The sequence below is a fragment of the Arachis ipaensis genome, chromosome B10 (genome assembly GCF_059453495.1).
Source record: "Arachis ipaensis isolate K30076 ecotype BB chromosome B10, ASM5945349v1, whole genome shotgun sequence".
Taxonomy (NCBI): Eukaryota; Viridiplantae; Streptophyta; class Magnoliopsida; order Fabales; family Fabaceae; genus Arachis; species Arachis ipaensis.
The window spans coordinates 117,290,816-117,303,838 of record NC_142435.1 but is presented as its reverse complement, the minus strand read 5'-3'; the positions used below and the strand labels follow the sequence as shown (position 1 = coordinate 117,303,838).

General features: G+C 37.4%; 1 protein-coding gene across 1 annotated transcript; it reads right to left on the bottom strand.

Annotated features, from left to right (window-relative positions):
- Positions 1 to 2,157: 2,157 nt before the first annotated feature.
- On the bottom strand, positions 2,158 to 8,262 carry LOC148581434 (uncharacterized). Its single transcript, XM_088492378.1, has 2 exons — positions 7,529 to 8,262; positions 2,158 to 2,431 (listed from the first exon to the last, which is right to left on the bottom strand). The coding sequence occupies exons 1-2, from the start codon at positions 8,260 to 8,262 to the stop codon at positions 2,158 to 2,160; spliced, it is 1,008 nt and encodes a 335-aa protein (XP_088348504.1).
- Between the last annotated feature and the right edge of the window lie 4,761 nt (positions 8,263 to 13,023).

Here is a 13,023-nt window from a genome sequence, read left to right as displayed (position 1 = left end):
AAGCAAACTTTCAATTCTAATTCTGTTTGAACTCAGCAGTGAAAATTTATGAGACAATTTATTTTTGTCTCATGAATATCAGAAAACAGAACACAGCAGAGAAGAGAAAAGCTACCACCAGCATGTATCATGGTTCGGTTGCTTTGTGCTATGCAACCTACGTCCAGTCTCCTCTACAACTGTGGAAGAATTTCACTATAGTTAACAGTATTACATACACCAATTTCACAGGATTGACCCAATCCTTTCACACTCAAGTTCTAACCTAACTTGACATTGGCTATGCTAATACCTAACTATTCACTCTTAGTGCTAACCTAACTAAGAAAGGGAAACCTCACAGGTACAAGATATAAGACATAAACATACCTAAAGAAATCTGAAAATAACTCTAGGCTTTTCTCTCAAGTGTTTCACTCAGCCTTTTTCCACTCATGGCTTTTACTTGAGCTTTCTCACAATGCCTTTTCTCACAAGAAATTACAGAAAGATAAATATAGAAAAGTACATTACAATCTGTAAAACATGAAGGAGATTGACTTCATCAACAGCCTCTGTGCTATGCGAAAAACCAGATTAGCAAGCCTCTGATTTAGTTCTTCATATTGGCGGAATGCACCTTTGATTAGGTTACACTGTCCAGTTAGTTGAACTTCTTCAAAGAGCTCTCTTAGAACAAAACCTCTATTCACTGGTTTTCTCTCCTTACTTTCTGAATGAATAGCAAGCTTCTTTTATTTCCTTGCATGTTTCTTGGTTCTTCTTCCAAGGTTAACACCTTGAGCCTTGAGCTTCACCAACCCACAGATTCACTTTTTCTCCTTAATCCCCAGAGTAGAAACTTTCCTTTTGACTTCCTCATCTTGACCGAAAGCCATAAAACAGTAACCATAGAAATCTTCTCATGGTCAACTTGATCTGAACCCTTGAAAACCAACTTGGTCCCCAAGACATGTTTGAGACCGTGGATTTACAGCAGAGAAGAACATAAATCCTCTTTTCCATATAGCTCAAAACGGAGTGGCAGAGAGTTGAAGATTGAAGAGGAGAAAGTGTGTTGCATGTAAAAGGAAATGGGTTACCTTTAACCTAAGCTTGATTTGGTTTGAAATGGTTGATTAGACTTCTGAGTTTCAAGCTTGGACTTTCTCTTTCTTGCTTCTTTGATGATCACCTTAGGGAAGAAGCTTTCTCTTTCTCTTTCTCACTTTTCTGAGTTTTGTGATTTGACATGGTCAGGGAAAAAGGAACATTGAGTTGGTGAAAGCAAGTGAGAGGGAATTTGCTTGCTGAGTACAAATCGGGCTTAGATGTGGATATGGTTTGCTTGACCCGTTTTGATTTCTTCAGCTTGCTTCCTTTTGGGCTTTACTTGATTTACCAGCCCACCAACCTTGTTGTATTCTATTCATTCCAATTTGGGCTGTAATTCAAATTTTGGCCTGCAACATATGATAAATAATTAGCAATATATATTTATTAATTGATCAACACTAATTATTTATTTTGCCAAAAATAATGTTTGTCATCACTAATTAATTTAGTTAATTTCTTAACTCAACAATCTTCCCCTTGATGACAAACATGATTTAAGCAATAATAAAAAAGGAAATGAATTTGAGTAAGGTTTAGAAACTCCTTTTGATTTTTGTCATTTGCTTTTATGTTGCTCCCCCTTTCCTTTTCAAGATTAGCTCCCCCTGGATTTATGCTTTCCTCTTTGTTCCTGTTTTACATTGTACTTAAAAAGAGTACAATAACGAGCTATACACATTTATCTTGTCTAAGGGATATTAAATAAGCAACACCACATAATCAGCCCAACATCAAGCTAATATCAGCAGCAAAAGGATTCAGCATATGAAATCAAGAATTAATGCAGCAATCAGACAAAAATCCCAAAAGAAATACTAGTAGCTGTAGCATTGCCAAAAAAATTTTAGGACACATTTACCATCCAGCATCCTATTGCTATTACTCCCCTTTTTGTCATCAAGGGCAGATAATATGCAAGATCAACAAAAATAGCACCTTATAACCTGTAGAAGAGAGTTAGTGCACAGTCCTAATGAGCAGACAAAACAGTTCAACAGTAGCAAAAGAAATAGAATTCATCAGACAAAATGAGCAGACAGCAGCAGCTTCATGAAACAATTATTAGGCATCCGAACCATTTCCCTCCGAATCAACTCCTTCATCAGCATCAGTGGCAGGGTCTTCATCCTTGTGAAGGTTATCAATGAAAGTTATGAACACAGCCACTCTATCTCTTGACTTACAGAGGAAATTTTCGCACTTGCTTGCTAGCTTCCTTTGCTCTTTGCTTATAGCAATCAAGTGATTTGATTGGGAGACAAACTTCTGAACAACATCCTTGACAATATTCAGCAGGGCAGATTTCTGGCCAGTAGAGATATGAATGTCGCTTAACCTGAGGACACAGACAATAATGCCAACACAATAATCTAATGTATATACATGCTTATCTAGAATTCTATGGTTGCACAAAAGTCTAATAATCCATACAAGCACATATTGCAAACTATGGTAGCATGTAACAAACAATTCACCAGCACAACATAAAGTTCAAATGACTTAAAGTCATCCAGGTTTAGTTCACAAACAAGTCAGCCAAGTTTAGTTCACAAACAAGTCAAACAGGTTTCATTTCATAAACACAAGTCAATTAACAAACACAAGACTAATCAAAACTAATATCAATAATCTCAGTAAGTCTTATGTCTTATCAAGCCTCATATATGTATTTTTCTCCCCTTTTGTTATCAAGGTGAGAGAAATAAAACAAAACAGAACCTGCAAAATAGTGTGTCAGAGGCATGTTAAAGCTAGATGTTGCGTTTTGAAGTACTTAGAAAAATTCGGAAGAGAAATAAAGATAATATTTCAACCAGCAACACCATAGTTATATAACAAAACTCACAATGTGCAAAGACTAATTCTTGGTAAAAAATTATTAGAACCAAAAAAAGAGTTTCATATCATTTGAAGGTTTAAAAAAAAAACAAAAAAAGACCACATGTATAATAAGATTCAAGCATGGTCCATGTCCATTTTTACACTACAAAAACCAGATCTCTCATTTCTTATTCAAGAAATGTCTCTTTGACTTGCAAAATAGAATTCTCAAACAAGACATTAGCACAATTAAAACAGAAGTTGCAATTTTCCAAAAATCGAAATGATGATAAAGAGAAATGTTAAGAGACATGCACAATACATGAATAAGTTTGCAATTGCAGCAAGTTAAGAGTGTTCTTGGAAAAAGAAAGTTCAGAACCCTATTCCAAGAAAGTTCAGAGCCCAGAAGATAAAATTCAGAGTGATGGTTCTTCTTCTGCCCAGAATTTTTTTATCCGAACCTATGAGACAAAGACTTCAACAAACACATCATTAATTTTCAAACAATGAATCATAACTCAAAATTCCTAGACAAGTCCTAAGCATGCAGAATCTATCCTCAGCTAATGGTTTTGTGAAAATATCTGCTAATTGCTCATCTGATTTAACAAATTGAATACTAATATCCCCCTTTTGGACATGTTCTCTTATTGAATGAAATTTCACTTCAATATGCTTAGTCCTAGAGTGCAAAACTGGATTTTTAGAAATATTAATGGCACTCATATTATCACACATCAAGGGAATATTCTCAGCATTTAATTTGTAATCAGCAAGCTGTATTTTTAACCATAAAAGCTGAGAACAACATGAAGAAGCAGCTATATACTCAGCCTCAGCAGTGGATAGAGCTACTGTTGGCTGTTTCTTACTGGACCAAATATTCAAGGACTTTCCAAGGAAGCAACATAGGCCTGAAGTACTCCTTCTATCAACTCTATCACCAGCAAAATCTGTATCACAATAACCAACTACAGAAAAATCATCAATCTTAGGATACCAAAGACCAAAGTTGGATGTGCCATGAACATATCTAATGATCTTTTTAACTGCAGAAAGATGTGACTCTTTTGGTTTGGATTGGAACCTAGAACACAATCCAACACTTTGCACAATATCGGGTCTAGAGGAAGTTAAGTACATAAGAGAACCAATCATTCCTCTATACCTAGTCTCATCAACATCTTTCTCAGTTTCTCCCTTATCTAATTTTGAATTAAGATGCATGGGAGTTCCCATAGGTTTGGCATTTTCCATACCAAATTTCTTAACTAATTCCTTGGCATACTTTTCTTGGTGAATGAAAATAACTTTTTCAGTTTGTTTAATTTACAGCCCAAGGAAAAAATTAAGTTCACCCATCATACTCATGTCAAATTCACTTGTCCTGAGTTTTCCAAATTCAGAACAAAGGGATTCATTGGCTGATCCAAAAATAATGTCATCAACATATATTTGGACTAGAATAAAAGAATCATTAGAGTTTTTGATAAATAGAGTTGTGTCAGTGGTGTCTCTTTGAAAACCATTTTTCAAAAGAAAAGAGCTAAGTCTCTCATACCAAGCTCTATGAGCTTGTCTTAAACCATAGAGAGCTTTAGATAATTTGAAAACATGATTAGAATGCTCTTTATTTTCAAAACTAGGAGGCTGCTCCACATATACTTCTCTATCTATCACTCCATTCAAAAATGCACATTTCACATCAATTTGATATAATTTAAAACCACAAAATGCCGCATAAGCTAAGAGAAGTCTTATGGCTTCTATTCGGTCAATAGGGGCAAAGGATTCATCAAAGTCTATTCCTTCTTCTTGGTCATATCCTTGTGCCACTAGCCTTGCCTTGTTTCTTGCAATGCTACCATCTTCTCCCAACTTGTTCCGAAAAATCCACTTGGTGCCGGTCACTTTCTTTCCACTTGGCCTTGGAACCAAAGTCCATACTTGGTTCTTTTCAAACTGAAGAAGCTCATCCTCCATAGCTTTAACCCAAGAAGGGTCATTGAGTGCTTCCTTGACGTTTTGAGACTCTATTTGTGAAAGAAGGGGAATGTTTGATCCTTCATTTGCCTTTCTAGTGGAAGACCTTGTTTGCACTCCACGAGAGACGTCCCCAATGACAAATTCCTCAGGATAATTCTTCAAGAATCTCCATTCACGAGGTCTAGTGGACTTGGATGCAGATTGAGATACCAAAAGATTCTGGGTGCTGCTGGCTTCAGGATTTCCTTCAGATTCATGAGACAAAATGGAATTGTCTCTCGAATTTTCAGCAGGTGTAGTTTCTGGTTCAGTTTGACCAGAATTTTCTTTTTCATGATTTTGAGTGATTTCATCTTCCTTCTGAGCCTGATTTCCTGCATCACAATCTTCCAAAATGCTTTGCACCAAGTTAGTATCACAAAATATAACATATATGGACTCTTCAATAATTCTAGCATCTTGATGATAAACCCTATATGCTTTACTAGTTGTGGAATATCCTACAAACAAACACTCATAAGCCTTTGGATCAAATTTTCCCAAATTTTCTTTGTTATTTAAAACAAAACATTTGCATCAAAAAATGTGCAAGTAATCTAAGTTTGGTGGGTAGCCTTTCCAAAGTTCATAAGGGGTTTTCTTCAAAAATTTTCTTATGATTGTTCTATTCAAAATGTGGTAAGCCGTGTTAACCGCTTCAGCCCAAAGGAATTTTGGAACATTACTCTCACAAAGCATAGCTCTTGTCATTTCTTGTATGCTTCTATTTCTTCTTTCCACAACACCATTTTGTTATGGTGTTCTTGGACAAGAGAAGTTGTGAGATATTCTAAATTCCTCACAAAAGGATTCAAATAAATTATTTTCAAATTCAGTTCCATGATCACTCCTTATAGAAGAGATTTTTAAATCCTTTTCATTTTGAATTTTCTTGCAAAAAGGTTCAAAGGCCGAAAAGGCTTCATTTTTGTGTGCAAGAAATAAAACCCAACCAAACCTAGTGTAGTCATCCACAATTACTAAACCATAATGTTTACCACCTAGGCTTTGAGTTCTTGTTGGACCAAATAAATCAATGTGTAGCAACTCAAGTGGTCTTTTAGTAGAGATGTCTTCCTTTGGTTTAAAAGAACTTTTGTTTGTTTTCCCATTTGGCAAGCATCACAAGAGATGTCTTTGTCAAACTTTATCAAAGAAAGACCTCTTACTAATTCTTTCTTTACAAGTTTGTTTATTTGAAACATACTTGCATGGCCCAATCTCTTGTGCCATAACCACTTTTTAGATTCTTTAGAGTGAAGACAAGCTACATTTTGATCTTTTAGTTCATCAAGAGTAAGTCCATACATATTATTAAAACGCTTGAAACATCACTTCATTTGTCTTTTCATTGACAACACAGCATTCAAGCTTTTTGAAGATAACTAAATATCCTAAATCACACAGCTGACTTATACTCAAGAGATTGTACTTCAAACCACATACCAAAAGTACATCATCAATGAAAGTAGATTGCTCATTACCTACTTTTCCAACAGCAATGATTTTACCTTTACCATCATCTCCAAAGGTCACAAAACCTCCATCATACTTGTTTAGTTTGATGAAGTAGGTTGACCTTCCAATCATGTGCCTTGAACATCCACTATCCATGTACCACATGTCCTTTTTGTTCTTGGATGCTAGGCAAATCTGCATGAAGAGTTTCAAGTAGCCTTAGGTATCCAAATTGATTTGGATCCTTTGAAGTTAATCCATCTTGGTTGCCCAAGTGCATTGAAATCACAAACAACATTGTAAACTTTGTTTCCAACAACTCGTTTTTTTTAATGAAACATTGTGCATATGAGTGACCAAATTTCTTGCAATTAACACAATGATTTTCTGATGTGTGTTGCTGAAACTGAGATGAGTTATATTGCTTAAAATGATTAGAGTGTTGAAATTTTCTGGTTTTTGGAGGAGATGAATTTCTTTTGACAAACTGATTTTTATTAAAGTTATTCCTCTTTGCAAAAGCATTTTCACCAGAATTTGTTTGAACATTTTTACCTTTCGAATATGAGGTTTTGTTGTAAAAAGGTGGTTTCTTGTAAGCAGCCTCATTTTTCGAAATATAACCCAAACCTGGCCGGTTAGAACTTGGTTCAGTTCTTGGTGAATGCTCAGTTTCACTTGTGTATACTTCATCAAATTTTTCTTCAAATGTTTGAGCATTTTCAATACCAGATTTGTTTGGTATGGTTTTGGTATTTGATGAAGAAGCCACAAACTTTATAGAGGAAATATTAGAAACTGCATCTTCCTTGGCTATGTAGCCTAAACCAGATTTTTCAAACAATGGTCTTTGACTTGGAAGTAATTTGTCTAAGTTACTAGAACCTTGAGCAAATTTTGCTAAGTCACTATTCAGCCTTTTAATCATATCATTTAATCTTTCATATTCAGCAATTAACTCATGAGAAGGATCCACAATGTGCTTTCCTTTTAATTTTTCAAGTTCAGATTTTAGAAATCTGTTTTTTTCAATGATGTCTAAAGCATATTCAGTTTCCTTCACTTTTCTTTTAAAAAATTATTTTCAGCTCTTAACACATCTCTTTCAGATCTGCACTCATTGTACTTGTCAAGCAGTTTTGAGCTGTTTAAGGTGAGATCATCAATAATAGCATGTAGATTATCCATAGACAAATCAAAGTAATTTACCTCATCAAAGTTTTTGTTTCCAGCTATGAAACAGTCTTTGTCTTCACCTTCAGACTCTTCTTCTTCATTGGAGTCGTTTTCGAGATCCTCCCAAGCTGCCATGAGCATTCTCTTCCTTTTCTTCTTTCCTTTGTCCTCCTTTTTGAGCTTTGGACAGTTTAGCTTGAAGTGTCCAGCCTCCTTGCAATGATGGCACGTCACATTGCTCAAGTCGATCTTGTGCTCCTTTGAGCTTGAACCCTTGTATTTGCCCTTGTTCTTCATCATCTTTCTAAATTTCCTAGCAAAAAACAAAAGCTCGTCATCAGAAATACCATCACTAGACTCACTCTCTTTTGGTTCTATTTGTGACTTGAGGGCTATTCCCTTTTTCTTTGAGTCTTTGTTTGTGTGTGTGGCTTCATAGGCAAGGAGTTTTCCTCTCAGCTCATCATAAGTTATGGGACTTATGTTGTTACTCTCAGTTAGGACAGTGGAAGTATTTTCCCATTCTTTTGTGAGGCTTCTAAGGAGTTTTCTCACCAAGGTTTGTTCTGCATAGTTTGTACCCATAGCATCAAGGTTGTTGATTATGATTGAGAATCTCTCAAACGCTTCATCAATGCTTTCTCCATCCTTCATGCTAAACATCTCGTACTCTTTTCGCAGCATATCAATCCTCGTTTCTTTTACTTGTTTTGTGCCTTCGTGTGTAACCTGGAGTTTTTCCCAGATTTCTTTGACTGTCTTGCATCTAGACACCTTCCGGTACTCTTCAAAGCTGATAGCACAGTGAAGAAGGTTGATTGCTTTAGCATTCAGCTCTATCTTCTTCTTATCATCTTCATACCATTCAGCTTCTTCTTTTGGAGTCACCACTCCATTAGCAATGGTTTTTGTTGGGATCTTGGGACCGCTCACAATGATCTTCCATATGTTGTAGTCAATGGATTGGATGAAAATCCTTATCCTTTCTTTCCAGTAGGAGTAGTTCTTCCCGTTGAAGAAAGGTGGCCGGTTGTTTGACTGGCCTTCAGTAAGGGTGTAGGCAACTGTGGTTGTGCCCAAGTTGTTCGCCATTGGATCTTTGCTCCAAGCGGTTAAGCTTGATTCTTGAGACCTTAGTTCCTGATACCAATTGAAGGTTGTGGTAGGCTTAGAGAAGGGGGGTTGAATCTATGCCTTCCTTTTCAGTTGTTGTTATGACCCTTTTAAGCAAACTTTCAATTCTGATTCTGTTTGAACTCAGCAGCGGAAATTTATGAGACAATTTATTTTTGTCTCATGAATATCAGAAAACAGAACACAGCAGAGAAGAGAAAAGCTAACACCAGCATGTATCCTGGTTCGGTTGCTTTGTGCTATGCAACCTACGTCCAGTCTCCTCCACAACTGTGAAAGAATTTCACTATAGTTAACAGTATTACATACACCAATTTCACAGGATTGACCGAATCCTTTCACACTCAAGTTCTAACCTAACTTGACATTGGCTATGCTAATACCTAACTATTCACTCTTAGTGCTAACCCAACTAAGAAAGGAAAACCTCACAGGTACAAGATACAAGACATAAACATACCTAAAGAAATCTGAAAATAACTCTAGGCTTTTCTCTCAAGTGTTTCACTCAGCCTTTTTCCACTCATGGCTTTTACTTGAGCTTTCTCACAATGCCTTTTCTCACAAGAAATTACAGAAAGATAAACATAGAAAAGTACATTACAATCTATAAAACATGAAGGAGATTGACTTCATCAACAGCGTCTGTGCTATGCGAAAAACCAGATTAGCAAGCCTCTGATTTAGTTCTTCATACTGGCGGAATGCACCTTTGATTAGGTTACACTGTCCAGTTAGTTGAACTTCTTCAAAGAGCTCTCTTAGAACAAAACCTCTATTCACTGGTTTTCTCTCCTTACTTTCTGAATGAACAGCAAGCTTCTTTTATCTCCATGCATGTTGCTTGATTCTTCTTCCAAGGTCAACACCTTGAGCCTTGAGCTTCACCAACCCACAGATTCACTTTTTCTCCTTAATCCCCAGAGTAGAAACTTTCCTTCTGACTTCCTCATCTTGACCAAAAGCCATAAAACAGTAACCATAGAAATCTTCTCATGGTCAACTTGATTTGAGCCCTTGAAAACCAACTTGGTCCCCAAGACATGTTTGAGACCGTGGATTTACAGCAGAGAAGAATAGAAATCCTCTTTTCCATATAGCTCAAAACGGAGTGGCAGAGAGTTGAAGATTGAAGAGGAGAAAGTGTGTTGCATGTAAAAGGAAATGGGTTACCTTTAACCTAAGCTTGATTTGGTTTGAAATGGTTGATTAGACTTCTGAGTTTCAAGCTTGGACTTTCTCTTTCTTGCTTCTTTGATGATCACCTTAGGGAAGAAGCTTTCTCTTCCTCTTTCTCACTTTTCTGAGTTTTGTGATTTGACATGGTCAGGGAAAAAGGAACGTTGAGTTGGTGAAAGCAAGTGAGAGGGAATTTGCTTGCTGAGTACAAATCGGGCTTGGATGTGGATATGGTTTGCTTGGCCCGTTTTGATTTCTTCAGCTTGCTTCCTTTTGGGCTTTGCTTGATTTACCAGCCCACCAACCTTGTTGTATTCTATTCATTCCAATTTGGGCTATAATTCAAATTTTGGCCTGCAACATATAATAAATAATTAGCAATATATATTTATTAATAAATCAACACTAATTATTTATTTTGCCAAAAATAATGTTTGTCATCACTAATTAATTTAGTTAATTTCCTAACTCAACACTTAGGCATTGTGGGCAAGAGTTACAAAAGAGAGATGCATCCTTAAAGAGTGTAGGCCACCAAAATCCGTAGTCTAGGATCTTCCGAGCAGTTCTTTGAGGACCAAAGTGGCCACCGCCCTCAGAAGAGTGGCAAGCCTCCAAAATAGATTTAAACTCGGATTGTGGGATACACCTCCTAATTATTTGATTGGCACTACATCTCCACAAATATGGGTCATCCCATACATAATATTTGGATTCGCTCTTGAGCTTATCCCTTTGATGTTGAGAAAAATTAGGAGGAAAGGTACCACCAACCAAGTAATTAGCATTGGGTGCATACCAAGGGATCACCCTGGATATTGCTAGCAAGCTCTCAAGAGGAAATGTATCATTGGTAAGAGTGAGGTTGCCCTTTGTGTTCTCTAGGCGACTCAAGTGGTCCGCCACTAAATTTTGGGAACCACTCCTATCTTTGATCTCTAGATCAAACTCTTGCAAAAGCAATACCCATCGGATCAATCTTGGTTTCGATTCTTTCTTGGCCAACAGATACTTCAAAGCTGCATGGTCCAAATATACTACCACTTTGGATCCAAGTAAATAGACCTGGAATTTATCCAAGGCAAAGACAATTGCTAATAATTCCTTCTCCGTGGTAGTATAATTAGACTGGGCTCCATCTAAAATCTTAGAGGCATAGGCAATGACATAGGGATTTTTACCTTTGCGCTGAGCTAGCGCCGCTCCTACCGCATAGTTAGATGCGTCACACATGATCTCGAATGGCCTACTCCAGTCAAATGCCTCCATGCAATCTTCCCTCAAATCAAATTCTACATCCTTTTGCAACAACCGAGAGAGAGGTAGTGCAACCTTACTTAAGTCCTTGATGAAACGCCGGTAGAAACCTGCGTGACCAAGAAAAGCACGGACTTTCCTCACAGAAGAGGGGTAAGGTAAACCAGAAATAACATTGACCTTTGCCAGATCAACATAAATACCATCATTAGAGACAATGTGACCTAAAACAATACCTTGTCTCACCATAAAGTAGCATTTTTGAAAGTTAAGCACAAGGTTTGAGTTAGTACACCGCTCTAATACTTTTGCAAGATTATCTAAGCAAAGGTCAAAGGAGTCCCCATAAACACTAAAATTGTCTATAAACACCTCCATACAATGCTCAAGAAGATCCGCAAATATACTCATCATACACCTTTGGAACGTAGCTGGTGCATTACACAAGGCAAAGGGCATTCTTTTGTAGGCATATGTTCCAAAGGGGCATGTGAAAGTGGTTTTTTCTTGGTCTTCTGGGGCAATGTGGATTTGGAAATAACCAGAATAGCCATCTAAAAAATAGTAATGAGATTTACCGGACAAGCGATCAAGCATTTGATCGATGAAAGGTAATGGGAAATTGTCCTTCCTGGTTGCCAAGTTCAAGTGCCTATAGTCAATACATACCCTCCATGAGTTTTGAACTCTTGTGGCTATAAGCTCCCCACTCTCATTCTTAATTGTAGTAACACCGGACTTCTTTGGAACCACTTGCACGGGGCTCACCCACTCACTATCCGAAATCGGATAAATAATGTCGGCTTCTAGCAACCGGGTGACCTCTTTCTTCACAACCTCTAGAATGGTGGGATTTAGACGCCTTTGAGGTTGCCGAATAGGCTTGGCTCCTTCTTCTAGAAAAATGCAGTGTTCACAAACTTGAGGGCTTATGCCAACTATGTCCGCCAAACTCCACCCAATGGCCCTCTTCTTTTTTCTCAAGATATGAAGCAATTTCTCCTCTTGTTGGGAGGTAAGCTCCTTTGCAATTATCACCGGGAGCTTTTGATTCTCTTCAAGAAAGGCATATTTTAGGTGGGATGGAAGTGGTTTCAAATCTACACTTTGTTCATAGCTTGACACTTGATCATCCGACAACACCAGAGGTGGTAAGGTATCTTCTTCACATTCATGGGGCTCCCCACACATGGACCTTGAATCATACTCTTCTTGCCATTAAGACTATCACGGTGGACTTTGGCCACAACATTATCAATCATATCACATCGGAAGATAGAATGATCCTCCGGTGGATGTCTCATGGCTTCATCAAGATCAAAGCTCACTGCTCTTCCATCGATCTCAAAAGAGTAGGTACCCAAAAAAGCATCCAATTTAAACTGGGAGGTCTTCAAAAACGGCCTCCCTAGCAAGATAGATGATGTTCTTCCGGAGTCACTAGGGGGCATCTCAAGAATATGGAAATCAATTGGGAAGACAAACCCCTTTATACCCACTAAAATATCTTCCGCAATGCCAACCACAGAAATTATACTTTTATCCGCCAAAACAAACCGGGCCACCGACCGTTTCAATGGTGGGAGTTTCAATGTCTCATAAACAGATAAAGGCATAATGCTAACACAAGCACCAAGATCACACATGCAATCAACAAATTGTACTCCATCTATAGTGCAAGTGACTAAACAAAGACCGAGATCACCACATTTTTCTGGTATATCACCCATCAAAGCAGAAATTGAGCTTCCCAATGGAATAGTTTCTAAATCATGAATCTTTTCCTTGTTCATGCACAAATCCTTTAGAAACTTAGCATATTTAGAGACTTGGCAAATAGCATCAAGAAGAGGAATAGTTACCTCAACCTTTTTG